This window comes from Lolium rigidum, chromosome 2, assembly GCF_022539505.1.
Source record: "Lolium rigidum isolate FL_2022 chromosome 2, APGP_CSIRO_Lrig_0.1, whole genome shotgun sequence".
NCBI lineage: Eukaryota > Viridiplantae > Streptophyta > Magnoliopsida > Poales > Poaceae > Lolium > Lolium rigidum.
The window spans coordinates 250,541,696-250,566,878 of record NC_061509.1 but is presented as its reverse complement, the minus strand read 5'-3'; the positions used below and the strand labels follow the sequence as shown (position 1 = coordinate 250,566,878).

The window sequence follows — 25,183 nt, the reverse complement described above, 5'->3', positions numbered from 1 at the left end:
GTGTGGTAGCACTGCCAGGTAGAAAGAAATCTGGGGTGTTACAGGCGGCACACATAAAAATCTTCATATCTTTTACTTTCAATAGTTAGTAAATTGATTCTATCGGTTCGCAACATACTTCCTCACTCTAATAAGATATCCTTTTAAATTTTAATTTTATAAAACAGGTCATTTATATAAATTTTCTAGTTATTTCTAAATGTATTTACTTTGTGGATTTTTCTTCCAAATCTTCATTTTATAAGTTGTTTTAAATAGTTCCGCTTTCTTAGAAATATTTCCTTCACATATTGTCGTCGTGGTGAACAAACAGATGCCATAGGATGGCTTATCTTGGGGCCGAATGGACGCTAGAGGATTCGGGGGAGGGTTTATGACTAGATGGGATGAACTTCCGGATGGTTTCCTCAAGAACTTGGCCAAGGCCAGAGGTTGAAGAAGAAAGACACAAGGAAGAACTCGCTCTAGATCACCATCTTCATTGATCTCCACAGGTTACAGGTTTGAGCTTACAAGGTTTCTCTCTCTCTACCTTCCGTTGTTTCGCGCCCGTGAAGGAGGCTGCCCCCTCTCCTTATATAGGGGAGAGGGTGGCTTACAGGGCAAGAAACCCTAAAGGCATCTTTGACTAGACAAACTACTTTACAAAGATACTTTACAAAGCTACTTTAATCATAGATGACTCCGGGGTCTTCTTTAAACAGGGAGGCTGACGTCCTCCGGCTTCTTTGGCCGTCATCCTCCTCTTTATCTTCAGGCCTTCGTTTAAAGCCACTTTGCTTAGCTCATCCTTGTCTTCTAGCTCTGAAGAGAATCTTTGACTGGTCCTGCCGACATGCTCTCTCTTCCGGTCTCCGGCATCCTTTCTATCCGGTCCCGGTATACCCCTCTTGGGGATACCGGCTTAGCTTACTTAGCCAAATTCCTATCTTTGAGCTCCGGTATAAATATTAAACCGGTATCTTGATGGATAAGACCATCCGATTTGGCATGCCTTTGGCATACCGGGGGTCATCCCCCCAACACATATTTGATTTTAAAATTTGTGAATAAGTTTGTTCCTTGTTCAAATACTTAGTATGCATGTGCACCGCATGATCACTTTTGCTATTAGTAAACAATACCAATAATGTGCCTCAAGGCTAGTCATCATGCTCTAATGTCACAAGACAACCCTCATCATAGATCTTCATAGAGTGATTGCCGTGATTACAAATATCCATGCAAGTCTCAACCAAAAAATTCATTTTTTATTTGCAATTTCGTGCTAAATTTCAAGAGCTCGGAGAAACATGATTACCCATATTGATTACTTGGTATCGAGCACATATATTTTCACAAATTCCTTCAAATTCAACGGCCCACAACAAATATATGGATGGTTTCTCATTCTACAATCTTTCATAATAAGTTTTAAAGAAAACCCAACTAGTTAGTACAAATGCGTCCCAACATTGAAATTCACGAATGACTAAACTATCGCTCTATGTGCTTCGAACCCTAAGAAACTATTAGCATAGTCTTGATTATCATATTTATTTTACAATTTAGTGTGGCCGGTAAAATAATTCAACTAGAAGCTGGACCTGCCCCTCGAACGGCATGATCTATAGGCTATAGTTTGCCCAAACATAGTGTCTTTTTGTTTTTGTTGTTTTGCACTATATGTTGGTTGATAGTGAAAATAATGTCTTTGTGCAAGAAAATATTGATTTTGTGTTCCCCTTCATATCTTTCTTTAAGGAGCTCATTAAAAAAGATACTAAACCTATGATCATCCATTGCCACATCCTTTCTGGCCAACACTGCTTCGTCCCCTAAATGAAACTACACCTAGTAAATCAAGATGTACGCATGCAAAATCTCATGTATTTCCATATAGACATGCCAACTAGCTGTGTCAGGGTTCTAAAGGTTTGCTTCAACAATAAAAAGTGAATTGAAATTTTGTTAGTTTCCATTAATTAGTATTACTATTAGAAAATAAACAAATTTACATTACCTAAATGGCGTGTGGTATCAAGCTGCCGAGGCGGTGGAGTCAAGATCGTGGCTTCCACACGAGAAGCGGGTCGGCGGATGGAACTACGGCGGTTGCATCCATGCCATCACAACCGAGGATATAAGATGTTCCATGTGTGATTGTTTTTTAGAAGGACTGAATAACAAGGAAGAATGTTTCAGATAACCACTAACAAATGTGTTGGGTCGAAAGTTTCAATTTTCTTAACTAATATAGGTATTGTACGAGTATGAAGTTTGAAGCTGTTAAGCTTCATGCACTAGCCAGTTGAACCAAAAATCCGAACTGATGGAAAGGGCTAGGCAATCTACTTATACACTTCACAACACCCCCACTCGCGTGTGACGGGAGAAGAGAAAGTCAACACGTGAAAGAAGAAGAGCACACCGAAACAGGGCATCAACGGTGGCTAAAGAGGGGGGGCAACAGCAATTTTTAGGCTTAATTGCTAAAACCATGTGAAAGCCAGGATTTGAACTCGAGACCTAATGCTCTGATACCATATTAAGCTTCATGCACTAGCCAGTTGAACCAAAAATCCGAACTGATGGAAAGGGCTAGGCAATCTACTTATACACTTTACAACAGAAGCATCATTTCGAGACCATGAGATCACCATCATATTGGCTAGAAATGTCGAATGTAAAATAGTTATTCTAAAACAGTTTCATTTCGTCCCAACCAAAAAGATTATTGAAAAATAAAACATACGAGGAACTAGCGCGAAGCCCTAAAAGGGTGCCCTTTTTAACGAAAAAAAATACACGGTTCAATTTCTTTACTAACAGTTGTAGTACCATGAAATCTGCTGCGGCTGCTGACCGAGACTGAGGCCAACATTCCCAGAGCAGAGCAGAGCGGAACAGAGCAGAGACCAGAGCACTCGATGCATTTCGCTTTCGTCTCCAAAAGAAGAGAAAGCCATCGTTACATCGACCGTGACTCTCTCCGATCGAAGCCAAAGGCAAAAGCAAAAGCTTCCTTCCATCCATCCATGGAGTTGCCCTCTCTACCTAGCAAGCTAGTGAAGTACTCCTACTCATCATCATTGTTGCAGGGCAGAGCAGAGAATACATCATCCCTTCCCAATTCCTCACTCGCTCACTCAACTAACTAGATACCTACCTCGATCGATCCAATGGCGGCTCACGTCCTATCCTTGCTGCTCACATTGCTCTGTCTCCATCACCTCGCCATGGCCTTGGACTTGGAGCAACAGGCCGCCATCCTCGTCGCCATCAAGAACTCATTCTCTCCTCCGCCGCCAGCTCTACACGCCACCTGGACGCTCGCCAACCACGCCGCCATATGCCACTCCTGGCCGGCCGTCACCTGCGACAACCTCAACAACAACCGCAGCGCCGTCGTCTCACTCGACCTCTCTGCCCACAACCTGTCTGGCATGCTCTCCCCTGCCATCGCCGGCCTCACCGCTCTCCGACACCTCGACCTCTCCTCCAACTCCCTCTCCGGCGAGCTTCCCGCGTCCCTCGCTGCTCTCCACAGCCTCCGCCACGTCAACCTCTCCAACAACCAGTTCAACGGCACACTACAGCGACTCGACCTCGCGGCCATGTCCTCCCTCCGCGTGCTCGACCTCTACGACAACGACCTCGCCGGCCCGCTCCCCCGGACATTGCCGTACGAGACGCTCGTCCACCTCGACCTCGGCGGTAACTTCTTCTCCGGCATTATTCCCGGCACCAGCTTCGGCCGGTTACAGGCCGTCGAGTTCCTATCACTCGCTGGCAACAGCCTCACCGGCGCCATCCCGCCCGAGCTCGGCCGCCTCGCCGCCCTGAAACAGCTCTTCCTCGGCTACTTCAACCAGTTCGACGGCGGCATCCCGCCGGAGCTCGGGCGCCTCGCAAACCTCGTCCACCTCGACCTCGCAAATTGCGGCCTGACCGGCGGGATCCCGCCGGCGCTGGGCAGCCTCGCGAGGCTCGACACGCTGTACCTGCAGACGAACCAGCTCAATGGCACCATTCCACCGGAGCTCGGCAACCTCACCGCGCTCCGCTTCCTCGACGTCTCCAACAACGCGCTCACGGGGGAAGTCCCGCCGGAGCTCGCCGCGCTGCGGGAGCTCAGGCTGGTCAACATGTTCATCAACCGCTTCCGGGACAGCGTCCCGGGGTTCCTCGGCGAGCTCGAGCACCTCGAGGTGCTCAAGCTGTGGCAGAACAACTTCACGGGCGCCATCCCGGCGGCGCTCGGCCGCGCTGCACCGCTCCGGGAGGTGGACCTTTCGACGAACCGGCTGACGGGCGAGGTACCGCGGTGGCTGTGCGCGCAGGGGCAGCTCCAGATCCTCATCCTCCTCGACAACTTCCTATTCGGCACCGTGCCGGACGGGCTCGGCGCGTGCACGACGCTCACGCGGGTGCGCCTTGGCCAGAACTACCTCACCGGCGAGCTCCCACGCGGTTTCCTCTACCTGCCGGCGCTCACCACCGTCGAGCTGCAGAGCAACTACCTCACGGGCCACATTCCTTCGCCCGCACCAGCGACGGCGATGACGAACAAAAGTAACGTTCTGTCGTTGCTGAACCTGTCGAGCAACAGGTTCAACGGCTCGCTGCCAGCGTCCATCGGCAGCTTCTCGTCGCTGCAGACGCTTCTCCTCGGCGGCAACCGTCTAGCCGGTGTGATCCCAAAACAGGTCGGTCGGCTCAAGCGGCTGCTGAAGCTGGACATGAGCGGCAACAACCTCACCGGCTCGGTCCCCGACGAGATCAGCGAGTGCGTGTCGCTGACATACCTGGACCTGAGCGCGAACCAGCTCTCCGGCGCCGTCCCGGGCGTGGCGCTGGCGCGGATTAAGGTGCTCAACTACCTGAACGTGTCATGGAACCGGCTCGACGGCGCCGTGCCGCCGGAGATGGGCGGGATGAAGAGCCTCACCGTGGCCGACTTCTCCCACAACGACTTGTCCGGGCGCGTGCCGCGGGACGGGCAGTTCGCCTACCTGAACGCCACGTCGTTCGCTGGCAACCCGCGGCTGTGCGGGATGGACGCGTCCAGCCCCTGTGACCTGACAACGTCTGGCCCACAGCTCTGGCCGGACGGCGGTGGCGGCGAGGCGGCAACGAAGGTGTCATCCGTGTGGGGCGCGCGACTGAAGCTCGCGGCGGCGCTGGGGCTGCTGGCGTGCTCGGTGGCGTTCGCGGCGGCCGCGGTGGCGACGACGCGGTCGGCGATGCAGAGGAGGCGGCTGAGGCAGGCGAGCGGCGGGTGGCGGATGACGGCGTTCCAGAAGGTGTCGTTCGGGTGGAGCGACGTGGTGGGGTGCGTGAAGGAGAACAGCGTGGTGGGGCGCGGCGGCGCCGGGGTGGTGTACCGCGGGACGATGCCCGGCGGGGAGCTCGTGGCGGTGAAGCGGATCGCGGCGGGCGTGGACGGCGACGACGACGACGGCGGGTTTTCGGCGGAGGTGCGGACGCTCGGCAAGATTCGGCACCGGCACATCGTGCGGCTGCTGGCCTTCTGCTGCTCCGACGCAGGCGGCAAGGGCAGGGGCAAGAGCAGGAGGAGCAACCTGCTGGTGTACGAGTACATGGTGAACGGCAGCCTGGGCGACATGCTGCACGGCGGCGACGGCGAGGCCAGGACAATGACGTGGGCGACGCGGGTGCGGGTGGCGACGGAGGCGGCCATGGGGCTGTGCTACCTGCACCATGACTGCTCGCCGCCGATCCTGCACCGGGACGTCAAGTCCAACAACATCCTCCTCGATGCTGCAATGGAGGCGCACGTCGCCGACTTTGGGCTCGCCAAGTACCTCCGCCACGGCGGCAACGGCGCCGCGTCGGAGTGCATGTCCGCCATCGCCGGATCGTACGGATACATCGCGCCAGGTACGTCGATTCTCTACTGTTCGATCTGTGTCACTATGAACATGCACAACACCAATGCTCACTTCACAGTTAAATTTGCCTCGTGACACAAAAACGCAACTGATCTTTAGGCGTGCACGTACGATGATCGTTTCGTGTGCTGCATGTACATTCAAAACGTCCCATCTCGTAGTAGTTTTTTTTTTTTTTTTTTTTTTTTGCTTTCGTCTCATAGTAATAGATACGCTCGCGTTGGCATGACTGCAGCCAGGGTCAGATACTAGGTAGACTGTATCTTACATAGACCAATCATTCTTTTTCTGTCTCTTTTGCATGCTGTGGTCTGGTATGTTGGTCGAAATTTTTTTGATGCAACGCTGCATGGCGATATGTGAGGAAAGAGACAAGGAAAGAAAGATCTGACGATGACTAGACCTACTCGCGACTGTATCCCTCAAACGAAGAGCTCCTCTGCATGCCATGTCCACCTCGGCCTTCAAAAATTAAAATACTACTAGCTCACTAGTGCATACATGCATGAACTCTTTGGAGAAATTGCCTTTTCTGTTTTGACCACGCTAAACATGAGGCTTTTTTTTTTTTGCGAATTCACTGAACATGAGTCCGATGATAGCTACTAACAATAGTATTTATTTGATTTCATTCCGGGAATTTTTAAAGAAGTTATGTAGAATTAAATCTCTGAATTTTTTAATCCAGAAGAACATTGATTCACAAGCTTATATTTTATAGGAAATAATCTCAGAAGAATCTTGTAGTGTAAGGAAAATAGCATTAGGTTAGACTTTATGGAAAACATCTGCACCACAATTAAAGGATTTTTTATATTTTTATAGGATTTAAATAGACATGGCATACCAATTCAGGTTTTCTATTCTTGCCTATATTCTACCCGATGAATACAAGGAGCTCTTATTTATGTATAATGTTTTGCAAGTAGTTCTAAGTCGACTGAAAATTAAGTTAAAACTAGACGACTCCATGACTATTGGATTTGCATTTTGATTTATGTGCACCCCATAATTGCACATGAAGTTTTAACTGCGCATGGGGTTGCAATTGCTGACAATATTCTCTACACGCACATAAGTTGCCCTTAAAATATAACAATATTCTCTTACTGATAATTAACTTAATTCTAGATCAACAGAGAATTAGGCACGTCCTTATAATCATCATCCGTTGTCGTGTACATCGACGACAGGCATCATGCATATATGCATGCTTGCTAACGATCGTGATCTTACACATGCGTATCTTCATGTATGCATATGTTAATCACCTAGAAATTACCAGCATGCATGCGTGCAGATCAAAAGGAATCGATCATCCGGGTCCCAATGTGCTTTACTCACAATTCACAAAGATCAACTTTAGTTACTACTGTATGCTTTAGGTAGCTACACTTTAAATTTACTTTGTGGACTGATCCTAACAGATGTGTGACCGGCCGGCTGATGACAGCACACAGCTAGCTTTGAATCTTTGATAAATTTGCTTTCGAATCCATGAATGCTAAAAAGAACACACAACTACAGATAAACACCGACTACTCCATCAGCTATAGCTTAATAGCTAGCATGCTCTCCATGTACGCACATCTACTGCTTAATCTGAATACATACAGATTTACTGTACCAGTGCTGACGTGAAAACGTATGGCGATATATGCAGAGTACGCGTACACGCTGAAGGTGGACGAGAAGAGCGACGTGTACAGCTTCGGGGTGGTGGTGCTGGAGCTGGTGACGGGGCAGCGGCCGGTGGGGCCGCACCTCGGCGAGGAGGGCGGCACGGACCTGGTGCAGTGGGTGCGCGCCCGCGTCGGCGTCGACCACGCCGGCGTGGCCGGGATCCTGGACCCGCGGCTGCGCGGCGACGTGCCGGCGTGGGAGGCGGCGCAGGTGCTGCTGGTGGGGCTGCTGTGCGTGCAGGAGCAGAGCGTGGAGCGGCCCACCATGCGCGACGTCGTCCACATGCTCCAGCAGGCGCGGCAGCCACAGCAGCACGCTCCTCGAGGCGGCGGACCAGCGCCCCCGATTCCTGGCGGTGTCCGGCAGGACGACGGCGATACGACAGACGAGGCTGCCGGAGACAGTTGGCCGGAGAGGAGGAGGACCGTGATCCCTTGATGTGACGTGTGATGGAGACCGTACGTCACCTTGCCAGCCGATGTCGCCCGGGCCGTAGTTTCAGCTTGCATGCGTGCTTGTCCCCTGTGCTGACTCGACCTCACTCTCGGACACCATGCTTGCTCAGCTCAGGATGACAGATTAACAGATACAGAGGAATGCATGACCAGTAGCTACCAAGCTACTCGAACGATCAAAGCTGCCAGGGGTCAGATCAGGACATCTTTGTGTACAAATCTTGCTGCCTGTTCTTCCCTGATTTCTGAGAACTATAGCAATTGTATGCATGCAAATGCACGCCGTTGATTTGTCTTGTGCGTATTGTCACGAATACTTGCATCCAAATTTCTCGACACTTTGTAGTTTCCAATAAAAACTCAAACAAATTATTGAGTAAAAAAAGAACGATATGAGTACCTGGAAATATGGTCCCAGATAATCCGATTTTAGCGCACTGCCATGAACAATCTTGACAAACGAATCAATATATATTCCCTCCGTCCTTACGCGTATCTCTAGGTCGTAATTTTGACAATTAATACAAGATATATATTATAAAATACTAGTAATATACTTTGTGGTAACTTGTGTGCAAATATCCTGGATTGGGTGGAGGTGGCGATGTGGGACCAACAGAATCCTGCCGGACGCGGTTTGGCGGAGAACCCGAGGGAGAGATGGTGGGGCTGGTGGCAGGTGGGGTGGGGCTGGCGTCAGGTGTGGTGGGATCGGCGGCAGGTGGGGATCGGTGCGGAGTGGGTGCGCCAGGCGAGGAGGATGCGGCCGCGGCAAGCCGAATTTTTGGCAAAAAGGAACACCTCTACGAGTGAATTGTCAAAAAAGACCACCTCCGAGTGAAATTGCCAAAAAAAGACCACCAGCGTCGTAGCGGCAAGCACCCCCAAGCGACACGTGGCACTGCCGGCACGGGTGGTGGCGACACGTACTATTCACGCACCAACAAGCGACACGTGGCACTTGCCGCCACCACAGCCTGTGGCGGCAGGTAACACGTGTCGTTTGGCGAGCTTGCCACCACGGCTTAGGTGATCTTTTTTGTCAATTTCACTCGGAGGTGGTCCTTTTTGACAATTCACTCGTGGAGGTGGTACTTTTTGCCAAAAATTCGCGGGCCAGGTACGCGAGGTGGCGTAGCCAGAATGGGTGTTCGATTCGTTAAGGTAGGTGGGCAGGGGATAATCATTGGCAACGATGAGGGGCGGATCCCGATGGAGATTGCCCTGTATGCGAGCGGATCTGGTGTGGAGGAGGGCTGTGTGGCCTCGGCTGTGGGGGGGGGTGCGTAAGGAAAAATGGCTTCGTTGAACACAACGTGATTGGAGATGTGGACTTTTCATGTGGTGAGATCAAAGCAGCGATAGCCTTTTTGTTCGAGGATAGCCGATGAAAATGCAGCGAGTTGAGCGTGGCGCAAGATTGTGGCTAGCGGTGGAGGCTACGTTAGGAAAACAGAGGCAGCCGAAAGTTCTAAGGTGATCGTATGTGGGTTGAGTGCCATATAGGAGATAGTGAGGGGTGAGGTGATGGATGGCGCGGAACGGATGGACATTGCGGAGATGGTTTGCAGTGTAGAGGGCTTCGACCCAAAACGTGGGAGGTAAAGTGGCTTGAAAGAGAAGCATACGAACAATGTCGTTTGTGGTACGAATGAGGCGTTCGACGCGGCCATTTTGAACAGAGGTGTATGGGCATGAGAGGCGTAGGGATATGCCGTTAGAGGAGAAGAAGACACGGCGAAGGTCAGCTGTGAGAAACTCGTCACCATTGTCACACTGCATACAACGGATGATGGTGTGGAATTGTGTTTTGATGAACATGAAAAAGCGTTGTAACGTAGAACATGTATCAGATTTGTCATGTAATGGAAAAACCCATGAATAGTGAGAAAAATCGTCAAGAATCACAAGGTAATATTTGTAACCGGAAAAACTGACAATTGGTGAGGTCCACATATCACAATGGATTAAATCAAATGGGGACAAGGCGCGCGAATAAGATAGGGAAAATGGGAGCCGGGTTTGTTTACCGAGTTGACATGAATCGCAAAAACTAATGCGAGAGCTATTTTTATTACATGATGAGAGAAAAACTAGAGGTAGATGGGAGAGGGCTGCATTGCTAGGGTGACCAAGCCGCCGATGCCACAGGTCGCCGGAGACGGTGAGAGCCAAAGGTGGTGAGGTGTTGGAATCGCCATGGAAGGGATACAAGTCCCCGGAGCTATTGGAACGCATAAGGATTCTCCGGGTAGCCAAGTCCTTCACAGAGAAGCCAAAAGGGTCAAACTCCACAGAAACAGAATTGTCACGAGAGAATCTACGGGTACTAATGAGGTTTTTGACTATGTAAGGTGAGACTAGAACATTGTTAAGGTGGAATGGTCGAGTGGTGAGTTCAACTGTACCAGTGGCAACTATAGGAAGACTAGAACCATTTCCAACGATGATACCTTGAGAATTAGACTCTAAAATGGAATGAGACGAGGTCAATGTACCTGAGCTGCTGGTGACATGGGACGAATCCATGACCCAATCACCTCAGTAGGCGTGGAAGGCAGATCCGTAGCTAGGCGCGTGCTGGTACATGGCGTTGTAGTCCCACGGTGGTGCCTTGGTGATGTCGATCGGCGGAGTAGATGGAGCCTAGTGGTGGGCGGGCACGGTGTTCAGGACAGGGTATGCCTGAGTTGGCATGCCGGGGCGCGATCCGAGCAAGCCGTGGGCGTTTGGAGGGATCTAGGGCGCGCATGGAGGTGGGACGGGCATGCTGGCGGGCGCGAAGTAGCCCCACCATGGTTGTTGGCCACCGCCGCGCCTGTGAGAAGTGTCGCCATACCCACGTCCACCTCTAGGCTGGCCACGACCACGGCCAGGAGCGCCAGCAGGGAACGGAGGAGTGCCAGCAGGGAACGGAGGAGTGCCACCAGGGAACGGAGGAGCGCCGCCACCGGGCTGGCCGCGCCCACGCCCTTGGTACCCCAGGATGGGGTTTTCGCCCTTGTAATTGGGGCTGACGCCGAACGGACAAGGTTGCCCGCCAGTAGGGTTTGGCTGGCCGCCATGGGCCGCCAGGGCTGAGCGGCGGCCGACGACTGGGCAACCATGACCTGAGAGGCGATCTACCGTTGGTCAGGGTCGACAGAGACCTCGGCGCGCTGAAGACGTGCGCATGCGTCGGCGAAGGAGGGCAGGGGATCAGCGTTCGTGAGGATCTCGCTCTAGAGCCGAAAGCGCTTGCCGAGCCCGTCGAGGAACGCGGCCGTGAGATCGTTGTCGGAGACGGGGCGGCCGATCGCGGCCAGGTCATCGGCGAGGCCTGGAGCTTGCTAGCGTAGTCGGAGACGGAGAGATCGCCGCGCGGGCAGTTGTGGAAGGCCTTGCTGAGGTAGAGGTACCGGGAGGCACTTTTGTCGAGGAAGAACTGGTGGAGACGAGACCAGGTGGTGCAGGCCCGGACGTCGCTGCCCTGAACCAGCCGATGAAGATCGTCGCTCAGTGTGGCTAAGAACTAGAAGGAAATATGAATGTCGACGGCCTGCCAGGTGTCGTCGGGAGCCACCGGAGCGGCGCCGGCAGTGATGTGATCTAGAGCCTTGTACATGGTGAGTAGGGAAGTGATGATCTGACGCCACTTTGAATAGTTGGTGCCGGAAGTAGTGACTTCGAAATTGATGTAGTTGGGGATGTGTATGCCGAGAATTGGGTGGGGGAAAGAAGGGTAGGGCATGTGCATGGGCACATGGCCAGTCATAGCGCCAACGTTGGTAGCTACGTCGAGGGAATCGGAGAGGCCGGCGAGGTTAAACTCGTCTGAGGTGTGCGGCGTTGCCGGAGCGCAAGGCATCACGGGCCGGTGTTGCATGGGAGTTATGAGGCTAGAATCGACGGGATTGATCGGAGGAACGACGGAGAAAGTGAGGGAAGGAGTCGTGGCCGAGGAGGAGGGAGAAGTTTCCGCGATTGTTGAGCCTAAGCTCTGATACCAAGATGGAGATTTAAGTTGTTGAGTTGTATTGCATATCGGGGATACAGTTGAATACAGGGAAGAGGAGAACGTGGCAGGGGCGTGCGCAGACGCATGCACGGCACAAGAATCGGTCTCCCGATGATGAGGGACTACAGTTACACAGCTAAACCACAACGGTACAGTTTCAGGTTTCAACAACCCAAACCTTAACATCACGATCATGCTACAAACAACGCCCCGCAAATTAATAAACGGACACATCATTACCTCCCGGATGCAGATAAGTTTCAGTTCACCCCTCTTACAGCTCAAGCTGCATTTCCCTGCCAGTAGAGGACGGAATAACGCTCAGATGGTTGATTTAACATGTTGTCTTGGGAAACTGGAAAATCAGAGGGGCAAACATACCTTAGGTTTGGACTTGTTGGGTTTGGCATCACTAGCTTGTTTGCTATCAAGAGGCCGCTTGAAAGGAAGGAAATCTATTCCATCCATGTATGGTTGCAGTACCTTTGGCACTTCAACACCATCCTCCTTCTGATAGTTCTCCAGAATACAGCAAAGCGTCCTCTCAGTTGCAGTCAGGGTAGAATTCAACATGTGAACAAACTGCTTGGATTGCTTATCATTCTGTGATTTGTACAAACATAAGTGGTGACAACTGATCAGACTTTGATAGACATAGGCACAAGTAAGTAAATCAGAGTGTTGTGTCATCTAGCGGTATCCATTTTAAACAATATCCTACCTTTTTCTGGCCATAGCCTATTCCAAGTCTCCTTGCCTGATAATCTGTGCAATTTGAACAGGACACCAATTCTCTGAAGGTTTTTGACGCAGGGAACCATGCTTCCAAATCATACTTTTTAGCTGCAGCATCATTAAGAGCACCAGAGACAATCGAAACTACTTGATATGGTAGGCCAATCTGTAAGATGAACATTTATACAAATTTTTAGACATGTAAGTAACACATAGTCAAGCATATAAACATGGTGTTAAGGTTTGCAAAGCTTTGGATAGGTACCTCCTTATAAAAATCTTCTGAATTTTTTATCATCTCCTCATGCATTTCCCATGATTCATTGTCATTTGGACTTGTGACACAGAACTGTTCGATCTTTTCAAATTGATGGACTCTGAAGATGCCGGCTGTATCCCTCCCATGTGAACCAGCTTCTTTCCGGAAGCAGGTGGAAAACCCAGAATATCTAAATGGGCAAAGTTTCTTATCAACTTACTAGTGCATACTGACTAAAAACAAGCTACCTAAAGTTATGCATTGCTCACCTAATCGGTAAATCACCAGGATAAATTCGATCAGCTAGATGATAAGCACATAGCGGTTGCTCAGATGTAGCTATGAGATACTTATCCTCACCATCACCTGTTACCTGCCAAATGAAAATAATGGTCATGAGCATATTATGACATATGTAAATATGTTGGATCAAATTATACAGTTGAGTGTCATTAGTTCAAATCAAAACAGATAGCCAGTGTACTAACAGTAGTCACAATATAAATACCTTAATCTGAGAACAATTACTGGTCTATATAACAGAATGCTAATTTAATGAAACTGGGTAATTCTTAACACACAATTGCAAACAGAGAACAAGAGAATATGTTAACATGCCCTGAGAAAGCATTGGAACATGGCCTAATATTCCAATACACAAACAAATGAAAGTACAGCTGCTCAACATAACAATATGCAAGAAGGGGTGATCTTCGGACTTACCTTGTAGAGCTCCTCGTCAAACTGGGCCAACTGGGCACATTTGCCCATAATTTCCTTTCTCATGAAAAAGGGAGGTTGTATTGGTGTGAAGCCTCTTCTTCTCAGGAATGCTAGCCCAAAATTTATCAGCGCCTGGTTCAGGAGAACACCGTCGCCCTTCAAGAAGTAACCTCTTCCACCAGCTACATCAGCACCTGCAAACATTGAGTGGGCAATGAAGTAGTTGATGGTACCTTAAACTTAGTAGAGCAACAGAATATGGAAATAACCATGGGTTCCACATATCAAATAACTCCAGGGAGCTTGTGCTATCATGGGGAAAAAGAGAAGGTTACTAAGTTTAAATATACATGCAAATATAAAAAGGTTGCCGCTATTCTGCTGGTAAATTTGATGATCTGGGATTCCATACAACGGTGCAGAGGAATTCACGGATAATCGATCTATCAATCCCATCCTATATATGTAACAAGGTGATTTACCAACTTCCTTAAGCATATATGAGATGACTGCAACAGGGACGAAAATGCAGCACTGTCCTCTATCAATTATATCAAGGAAAAGGAAGAAAAAACATGGGCACCAAAGACTGTAGATTAATAAAAAGCAGTACTCGCTAGGATATATATAGAAACAAACAAACACAGCAAAGAGTATAAAAGATTCAGAATTTAAGCAGGTGTGTCTTTCCTCCAGCTATTAACATTGCCTTCTACTCCCTCAGTCCCTAAATACATGGCGTACAAATTTAGTAAGAAAATTCAATGATTTCTAAGGTTGAACAAATATATTGTGAATATCAAAAACTAAAATATTGAGTAAATACATTATGAAAACATATCTTATGGTGTCAATGATTTCTAAGTTTGAACAAATATATTGAAATGAATATCAACAATTAAAATATTGAGTAAATACATTATGAAAACATATCTTATGGTGGATCTAGTGATATTGATTTGGCATCGTAATTTTTCGTATTTATGTATATACACTTGCTCAAACTTACAAAGCATTGACTTCTTTACTACATTTATAGGGCACATACTGGGAACGGAGAGAGTATACATGTAGATTTCTCAATGTAAGCAGCTTGCTTGAACTGCAAGGGGTTTTTTCTTATGACTAGCTAGATATCCAAGTTTTACAACGGATCTAGTAATAACATAAATCCTATCATGTGGCACATCAATCTCAAATCTATGGAAACAAAGCTGGCATGGAACCACACACACACCAAGGAAGTTACTTTTGATGCAGGGGGTGGGAAAGCTTGCACTGGCCCAACAACTGTCCGTCAATCTGGGAGCTTGCCCTACTGCCTGTCGACACTACTGTCTCAAGTCTCATACTCATATACACAAGGCCAAAGACTTTGCAGGGCAACAATATTCTTTCGCAATTGCATATTTATAAGAGCTAATACCGCTTAGTAGACAAACTATCACCACCAACTCCAATATTTATAGGAGTAAAGATAAAAGATAATAGAGCAAATAAGATCTGACCTACCAGATGCTGAGAACAAATCAGCAACAGACACTGAAGCCAACTTGCTAATACAAAAAACTCAACAGAGCTAGCTGAAATCAGAAATTTTAGTTGCTGATACCACGACTCTGTTAAAACCAGAAATTTCAGTCAAATACACAGAATACTACTCTGGGTCAAGTGTCTAACATAAGACAAATCGCCAAAACAGCTATGAAGCAAAGCATGCCCCAGCATTGTGCGCATACGCCCATAAAAAAAATAGAACCGTGCTGATTATTTAAAAGTCTATTAAAGACGACCTATATTTATAGGTTGCTATTCCCCCTAAGTTCCGAACAAAGGTTGTTGTGTTACAGAGAGACATAACAAAATCACAGAAGGCCATTCTAGAATGACAACCAGAACACCAAAAGAAGTAATTTATTACTAGTATAACAATAGTCGGCAGGCAAAGGAAAATGCATTCCAACTTTGAATCAAACTTGAACGAAGCTAATCCAAGCATAACGAGAAAGCTTATTCAACCAACAGAGGATTGTTTTTGAGCATTTACCCTTCTCCAAAGATACAATGTCAAGCATTATGCAAAGATCTACGTGGTTCTTCAAGTCCCCCTCTAGTCTCCTCTCTCCCCATGTCCGCACAATCGCATTGTTTGCCTGTGAGAAAGAACTATTAGACCGCTTGAGGTGCCTTCACATATGTTCTGTGAAGCAAAGCGCGCGGGCACAGTTTACATATGTATCACTGGACTTAGTGAATTAACCATCCAGAATAAGCATACAGGAAAATTCAACCTAACTAAGACATAATGTAGACATGTAGTGATGTTTCTTGTATTACTATAGTATCCTAAATTGCAGTAGAAACTGTGGCAGCAGAGACAGGAGAACTAGACGAGGTAAAATTGTCGCTAGTAGTTCCAAAAAAGAAAATTTACTGCAAAAACTCATATCTTTCACAAAGTTACCAATCAAACCAATATTCCGTTGGTTTATCTGTAGAACCACCGACCACAAACTGCAAAATTTGCACTTTCAACATACCTCGTCTTTGCTGACGGGTACAGAGTCATGGACGATGTTGCCAATGGTGGCGAGCTTGGCATCCAGGGCGGTCTTGGCCTCCTGTACCTCCGTTTTCATGGCGGCCAACGCGCCCTTAATCTCTTCCGTGCTCTGTATCAGAGCCGTCGCATCCTGGTTTTCCTGCAAAGCGACATGCCCACCGTCACATACAAATCCAGAGCTCCCGGAAAACGCAGGACTAAATCAAAGCAAATCCACGCGAAACTTACGGCCTTGAGCTTGCCGATCTCCTTGTTGGTCTTGTTGAGCTCCCGACTGATCTTGTCGACATCCACCTGCCCTGCAGGGATAACCAATCCTGGGAGTCAGGGGCCGCGGAACCCGAGGGCTTTGGGGAGGTCGCGAGAGGACATCTTACTCTGGCGCCACGCCAAGTCGAGGGCGATCACCTCGTCGACGAGCTCGACGGACTCGAAGCGGCTGCGTTGCGAGTTGCGGACAAGCTCAGGGTCGCCGTGCTTGTCCCGGTCCGTGCGGAAGAGGTCGATGTCGAGCATCTTCGCACGCGACGGCGGATAGGGGTCGGGGCGGACGTCGAGGGAGGCAGGCCGTCGCTGCGCGGACGGCGAGGACGGTGGTGCGGGGTACGACGAGGCGGCGAGGAGGCCCTGTCCTGTGCGGGAGTGCGGCGGGTGGGGTTTTCCGTTTTCGGTGCCAACTCTTGGTCTTGGGGGCAAAAAAATAACGTGACCTAAGGCCGGTGCCAATGCATCACCCCACTATAGCCCCGTCACGTCAGTTTTTTCCTCACTCTCACCCCACTTTCATCCCACCTTGTCAATGCATGGGCTATAGTGAGAGCTCTCACTTCTCTCTCCTCCACATCACCATTTCCTTTTCATATTAAGTTATTTCACTCGAATTTTTGTAGACATTTAAAATAATGCAAGAAAATTATTTTATTCAACTAAAAATGTTACCGATTACATAATAATTAATAAAAATACAAATTATGTTTCTTGTTTTTCTAAATAGCCTATATGACAAGTGTGTACTTGTGTTTGTATTTTGAACTGAAAGAGTAAAAAAAAGGAAAGAAAATAAAAGAAGGAAAGAAAATAAAATAAAAACTGAGATTTAAAGAATAAAAGAAGGAAAGAAAATAAAATAAAAATAAAAACCGACCAGGTCGTCTCCTACCTCCTATCGCCCCCACTCTCGCCCGCGTCGCCGGCGCCCGCCGCCCGCCTCTCGCCTCTCTCCCGCCTCGCTCACGCCGCCAACGCGGGCGGTAGCCGGGCAGCAGTGGGCGCTACCGCCGGGCGCCCCAGCCAGCGCCTGCCGCTACCGTCCCGCCCCACTCCCGCCCGCCTCCCGCCCCGCCACGGGCGATAGCGCCCCCGCTATCGACCGCGTTGGCACCAGCCTAACGTACTCCCTTCACCATCAGTTTCCTTTTTTAGTTTTCTCAAAAAAAAAGTTTCCTTTTTTAGCTTTAGTTAAAATCAAACTCTCTGTAAAAGTTTGACTACATAATTAGGAAAAACTAGATCGATCATCTCAATCCTTAAACTGAATTTTCTGTTCATTACTGATCAATTAATGCTCCGTGTATATATATTCCTACTCACAGAAATAACACAACAAGAAACAATGGAATGTTCCAAGTCACTGTCCCTTACGAGTTGACGCAGAAAGAGATGTAATCAATTTGTCTATCACAGAAGACGAAATAAGGAAGTTGCTGCTGCAAATTTCCCAATACACAAGACAGAAAATTCATGCACATGCAACTCACAGCTACTCAGAAAGATGAATATTGCTGCTGCAGACAGGGCTGGACAAAAAGCTCGAAGATCGGCGAGTTAAATGAGTGCTCGTTTGCTCGACTCATTTGAGCTCGGCTCATTTTGTTAATGAGCCGAGCTGAGCATCAGTTTTTGCTCGTTAAGGTTAACGAGCTAAACAATCAAGCTGACTATGTTCGTGAGCTACTCGTTAAGATCGGTAACAAGCTAGGCTTCACCAGTTTTGCCTGCAAATCACTTTAGTTATCTCAAGTATTTGGCAGGAAGGGGCCAAACAAAATAGTGCTCTTTAACCATGCTTGAAACTCCTACATTAGGATCTAAAAACCTATGCTTCATCTCTTCCTCACTAGGCAATGCACACATGTTTGTTTTCCATTGCCTCCTTAACGATCCTTAACGAGCTGCTCGCGAGCGCTCGGAAGAACATAACGAGTCGAGCCGAACAATGATTTCAGCTCGTTATTCTTAACGAGCTTAACGATTCGAGCCTTAACGATCACGAGCTTAACGAGCCGAGCCTTAACGATCCGAGCAGCTCGTTAGTCCACCCCTAGCTGCAGATCTCTTGCAGAACTGTGAAGAAACACATCCAAAGTGTGTGTTTTCATTCTTCTGGTATTAGGACTCTCTGCTTCTCCTAACCACAAGAATTATTAGGACTTTCTTCTTTCTTCTAGATTTAACTTACCTTATCCAGCAACACTCACTACCCCCTGCCGGAACCGTCCCTTGCCATCGACCTTGCGTCCATGCCTTCTCATCGAGAAGGAGGCCGGCGGGAGAAGGTTGCAGGGTGCAGGCCGGGGGCGAGGAGAAGGTTGCCCGGCGGTGCCAACCTCCTTGAGGCGGACGCATGGGCGCAGGAGGTGAGCGGGCACCGACAACGAGAGGAGAGCTCAACGGAGTGACCAGCGGGAGAAGGTTGCAGGCGCGGCCGCCAGGGAGGAAGGAGATACTGGCTCGGTGATACCTTCGATCCGGATTACGGATTGTAGTATGATAAGCTTTTTCTCTAGAAGACCTAGGTTTAATCGAACCTTGGAAAGCACTGCTAAATGGTGTGAAGGAAACGTCTACAAGACTTGCTAGTGTAATTTATCTTCAGTTTATCGGACCTATCTAGTTTACTTTTAAGGGGGTTATATTCAATGATGGAAATAGGTCAAGGTTAAGGTTTCACCTGCACCTATGCATACATATATAACTGAAGCACATAAGTGTAACAAATAAAATAGAGATAAGAGATTTGTGAGTAGCACATCCGTAAATACTCTTGCCCCTAAAGCCAGAGGTGACAAGAGCCTAATGGTCCGATCACTGTCCTTACAGCCACAAGCAACATCAGTTATTAAGTAATAAATACAGACCAAAACCTTAAGCTACATGATTGTGCTATGATCCCGAACGAATCACTAAACATGTACCGTTACTTTCCCCTTTCTATCATTGAGGTTTCGCGGTAGCACGCGGTTCTCCACCCATCCCACATCTTCCCTTGATCGATTCGAATGATATGGGTACCTGCAGATCATCAAGACGAGGCAAAGAGACAAGGATACAAGATTGCAAAACTCCTATTCAATCCTTACACATACCATAAGATTAGATGCACATGAACGCTGCGAGGATTCACCCCAACCCGCAGCCCTTGGGGACTACTCACACATAATATCAAGATCAAATACAAAGATAGAAATCATTGTGCAAAATACTTAGATTGAAATCACAAGATTCTTACAATGGTTGTCAATTCTCAAGGATATCTCTATTACAATGGTGATGGCTATGGCTATGGAGGATATGGGAGATGGAATGGATGAACTATGGTGATGGATCTCCTTCGGTGTGGATGGTGGCTCTGTTTGGCGACGAATGACTCTTTTTTTAGCGTTGGTCCCTTCACGACTTTTATAGGGTTTGACGTCGGGAACGCAACCGCAAGTGGTACGGGCGGGGCTTGCCTGTACCGATGCCCGTTAAAACTCGAGGAACCGCCTTTCTAAGTGTAGTCAACTTTGCCATGTTCCTGGCGTGATTTTCTTCAGTAATTGCAGGTCCATTTTCCACTATGACGTGATTTCCTGCACAACATCCAAAAATAGAAGAGATTGCACATCTTTGCATTGATTAGGCATTAGTGGCAAGTTGAGAGGTAAACTTAGTCAATTTCTTGACTTAGCTAAGGGTTTAAACGTGAGAAAATATGGCGTATTTCACAGCCATCACTCGGCGACGCCACCCTCGTTGAGGCGGACCCATGGGCGCAGGATGCGAGTGGATACCGGCAGCGAGAGGCGAGCTCGAGTGAGTCCGGCGGTGGTAGGCAAGCTCGAGGGAGGCTGGCGATGAGAGGTGAGCTCGACGGAGGCGCGAGCTCGAGGGAGGCTGGCAATGAGAGGCGAGCTCGACGGAGGTCGGCGGCGCTAGGGCAGAAGGAGGCCCCTAGAGTGAAGCGTAGGAGGCCGCCGACCCGTCAGCGCAAGCGCTGGATGGGGAAGATGCGAACGATTGATCGAGAGTCGATGGTTTCGGGTTTAAAATACAAAGGTTTTAAATGTAAAAAAAACGTTTGAATTGCGGGCGTCTGGTAGCCTGGGCTCCCCTTGGCTTGCATGGGTGGCGCAAATAATAGGGTCCCTAGTGAGCATTCTCAAACTAGTTCATTGAGATCAATCGAGGTTTCCCGATCATGGACACACAAGTCATTGACAATGGAGTCATATAATTGAGTAAATGATATGATGGACACTCCCATATATAAGTATTGTAACGCGATGAAAGTAATATCAAGTTCAACTTTATGATGATCATGAAAGCGTAGTAACCTAATCCTTAGACCGTGAGATCATATCTAATCACTATCACTAGAGGTTGATTTGACTACATCAACCGTCACACCGTAACAGGATGATCATAAAGGTGTATCTAGGTATCTAATGGGATGGGTTGAGGCGTATGAATCAAGAGCGGGATTTGTTCATCCGTGTGACGTAAGATACTCTGGGCCCACTCTGTGAGATTATATCCAAGTTGCAACACATGACTAGGTCATGAGGATAGAATCGAACAGAACGAGTTGAATAGCCTTGTCGGTAACGAGATCGAACTAGCTAGGTATCGTGATACCGATGATCAAGTCTGCAAAAAGTGTCGGTATCAAAGTAACAAAGGTAATGGGATACAACGTATTGGTTCAAACGACGATCACATCATCGTAGAATACACGGGGGTCATTATTGTTCTCCAAAACACCCTGGTGATCATTGATCGGAGAGTGTCTCGATCATGTCTGCGTCAATCTCGAATCGTAGGGAAACACACTTAAGGGTTCAAAAAAATTAAAGATTGTTTTGGATTCATTGGAAATACCAGAGAATAGAGAAGAGAGAACCGGAAAGGGTTCCAGAAGAAACAGAAGGATGTTCGGAGTGATACGAGAGGTGTCTCGGATCATCGCGAATTAAATAATATATATTATATAGTAAATAATTGAAATCATATTAAATATATGCATTCATTTAATTAAAAAGGTGGATCCCACCTTAAATGGGCTTCTCCCCAAGGGGAGCCATTAAAGGGCCAACCGACCCCCCACATAGGCTTTTTTGGGGGCGGCTAGGGTTTTGTGTTAGGGGGGGCGCATGGGCCCTTGGTGGTCCAGCCGACCACCCCTTTTAGGGTTTGGGGTGCAGCCACATGTTGGAGATATGCCCAATAGGCAATAATAAAGTAGTTATTATTATATCTTTATGTTTATGATAAATGTTTGCATCCCATGCTATAATTGTATTAACCGGAAACATTAATAAATGCGTGTTTTGTAAACATAAAAGAGTTTCTAGTAAGCCTCTTGTTAAACTAGCTTGTTGATTAATAGATGATCATAGTTTCATGATCATGAACATTGGATGTTATTAATAACAAGGTCGTATCATTAGGTGAATGATGTGATGGACATACACCCATAGTAAGCGTAGCATATGATCAAGTCATTTAGTTCTTTGTGCTTCAAGCTTTAATATGCATAGTAACTTAATCCTTCGACCATGGATGCTTTGATGACACAAAACACTACTGCGTAAATGGGTTGTTATAAAGGTGGCATTAAGTGTTCGGAAAGTATAGGGTTGAGGCAATTGTATCAATAGTGGGATTTGTCCATCCTAATGACGAATAGATATACTCTGGGCCCTCTCGGTGGAATGACATCTAAGCATGTGACTAGTTCACAAGGGGTATCATATCACGGTACGAGTAAAGAGTACTTATCGGCAACGAGGTTGAACTAGTTATGGAGATACCGACGATCAAACTTCGGATAAGTAAAATATCGCGAGACAAAGGGAATTGTTATTTTATGTGAATGGTTCTTTCGATCACGAAGTCATCGTTGAATATGTAGGAGCTATTATGGATCTCCAGGTCCCACTATTAGTTATTGATCGAAGAGGAGTCTCGATCATGTCCACATAGTTCTTGAACCGTAGGGTGACACACTTAAGGTTTGATGTCGTTTTAAGTAGATATGAAATATGGAATAGAGTTCGAATGTTGTTCGGAGTCTTAGATGGATCCAGGACATCACGAGGAGTCCCGAAATGGTCCGGAGAATAAGATTCATATATAGGAAGTCACTTTCCAAATTGGAAATGATCCGGTGCATTTATGGAAGGCGCTAGAATATTCTAGAACCTTCTGGAATAAATCACTATGGAAGGTGGAGTCCCGGATGGACTCCACCAACCCTAACCAGCCAACCAAGAGGGAAGGTGGAGTCCATGGTGGACTCCACCACCTTGGCCGGCTAAGGGAGAAGGAAAGGGAGCAATCCCACTTCCCCTAGGTTTCACCCATATGGCAGTTTTTGGAGTTGGGCTTCAATATGGTTTTGGGGCAACCCTAGGAGGTTCCACCTATATAAAGAGAGTGAGAGGGGAGAGGGACGGCCACACCAAGAGCCGCACCACCCAAGGGCACCCAAGGCCGGCGTCCGAAGTGCCCCCTCTACCCAAACCCTAGCCACTCCCATTCTTCCTATTCTCCCGTGGTGCTTACGACGAAACGCTTCCGGAGATCTCCACCACCACCCTCACCACACCGTCGTGCTGGCGGGATTCCGAGGAGGATCTACTACATCCGCTGCCCGCTGGAACGGGGAGAAGAACGTCGTCATCAACACCGAACGTCTGATCGAGTGCGGAGGTGCAAGCGGCAAGTGATTGACTACATCAACCACGAGATTTATCTCGTTAACGCTTAGCGATCTTCAAGGGTATGATGATCTTCACCTCATTGCTACCATCTACTAGATTAGATCTTGGCTTGTTATTCGTTCTTGCGGTAGGAATTTTTTGTTTTCTATGCTACGAATCCCTACACCACCAACCCCTCCGCAGTCCCCCTATATAACGAGGAGGGATTTGTAGGAGGGAGCACACAATTTCCCCCTTGGGAAAAAAGAGAGCCCCCTTTGGGAGCCTCTCTTCCTCTCTCTTCTAGTTCTCTCTCCACCCGTGGTTCCTCGAAGAGCTGCGCATGGAGAGAGTATTCTACCTGGTACGCGGGAGCGTTGCCGGGATTTGGATCCAGAAGTTCTTCTTCCGCAACCTTAGCAGGATCTGAGGCCGGGCGCATCGTTGAGCATCGTATATGTGTGAAACTATGAGGTGTTGCACTTGCGGTACTTGATGTCTACGGGAGCTTCTATTCTTGTAGACAGTGTTGGGCCTCCAAGAGCAGAGGTTTGTAGAACAGCAGCAAGTTTCCCTTAAGTGGATTACCCAAGGTTTATCGAACTCAGGGAGGAAGAGGTCAAAGATATCCCTCTCAAGCAACCCTGTAATCACAAGCAAGAAGTCTCTTGTGTCCCCAACACACCAAATACACTTGTCAGGTGTATAGGTGCACTAGTTCGGCGAAGAGATAGTGAAATACAAGTAATATGGATGTATATGAGTGGTAATAGCAATCTGAATAAAATATGGCAGCGAGTAAACATGCAACAAAACAAGTAAACAAACGGAGATTCGATGCTTGGAAGCAAGGCCTAGGGATCCTGCTTTCACTAGTGGGTACTCTCAACAATGATCACATAATAGGACTACTCTACACTCTTTTGTTGGATGATGAACACCACTAACTCGTGTAGGATTACACGAACCCTCAATGCCGGAGTTAACAAGCTCCACAGTATTCGATATTCATGTTTAAGTAACCTTAGAGTGCAAGATAGATCAACATAATTACACCAAGAACTAACATAGCATGCACACTATCACCATCATGCATATGTAGGAGGAATAATACACATCAATACCATCATAGCAATAATTAACTTCATAATCTACAAGAGATCATAATCATAGCCTATGCCAAGTACTCACACGGTGCACACACTGTCACCATTACACACGTGGAGGAGGAATAGAGTACTTTAATAACATCACTAGAGTAGCACATAGATAATATTAAACTAGATCACATAAAGAGAGAGATGAACCACATAGCTACAGCGGAGCCCTCAGCCCCGGGGGTGAATTACTCCCTCCTCATCATGGAGACAGCGATGGCGGTGAAGATGGCGGTGGAGACGGCGGTGGAGATGACTCCGGGGGCAATTCCCCGTCCGGCAGGGTGCCGGAACAGAGACTTCTGTCCCCCGAATCTTGATTTCGCGATGGCGGCGGCTCTGGAAGGTTTTCTCGGGTCTCGTCTTCTCCGTCGGTGTTTTTAGGTCAGAGAGGATTAAATAGGCGAAGAGAGGGAGTCGGAGGGGCCACGGGCTGCCCACACCACAGGGGCGCCCCCCCGGGCCGCGCCGGGTGTGGTGTGGGGCCCCCCGGCTCCCCTCTCATCCTTCTCCGGTGCTCCGGAAGCTTCCGGGAAAATAGGAACCCGGGCGGTGATTTCGTCCGATTCCGAGAATATTTCGTTACTAGGATTTCGAAACCAAAAACAGCGTAAAACAGGAACCGGCACTTCGGCATCTTGTTAATAGGTTAGTTCCAGTAAAATGCGTAAATACGACATATAATGTGCATAAAACATGTAGGTATCATCAATAAAGTAGCATGGAACATAAGAAATTATCGATACGTTGGAGAC

General features: G+C 47.9%; 2 protein-coding genes across 2 annotated transcripts; one reads left to right on the top strand and one right to left on the bottom strand.

Moving 5' to 3' along the window:
* Nucleotides 1-3,218: 3,218 nt before the first annotated feature.
* Nucleotides 3,219-8,015, top strand: LOC124690759 (leucine-rich repeat receptor-like serine/threonine-protein kinase BAM3). The gene is made up of 2 exons (XM_047224101.1): nt 3,219-5,883; nt 7,558-8,015. The coding sequence occupies exons 1-2, from the start codon at nt 3,219-3,221 to the stop codon at nt 8,013-8,015; spliced, it is 3,123 nt and encodes a 1,040-aa protein (XP_047080057.1).
* A 4,220-nt stretch (nt 8,016-12,235) lies between these two features.
* On the bottom strand, nt 12,236-16,825 carry LOC124688525 (serine--tRNA ligase-like). Its single transcript, XM_047222193.1, has 10 exons — nt 16,687-16,825; nt 16,538-16,608; nt 16,287-16,448; nt 15,794-15,899; nt 13,747-13,940; nt 13,293-13,396; nt 13,030-13,213; nt 12,751-12,930; nt 12,411-12,632; nt 12,236-12,325 (listed from the first exon to the last, which is right to left on the bottom strand). Exons 1-10 carry the CDS (start codon nt 16,823-16,825, stop codon nt 12,311-12,313), a joined length of 1,377 nt encoding a protein of 458 aa, XP_047078149.1. The 3' UTR covers nt 12,236-12,310.
* Nucleotides 16,826-25,183: the final 8,358 nt, after the last annotated feature.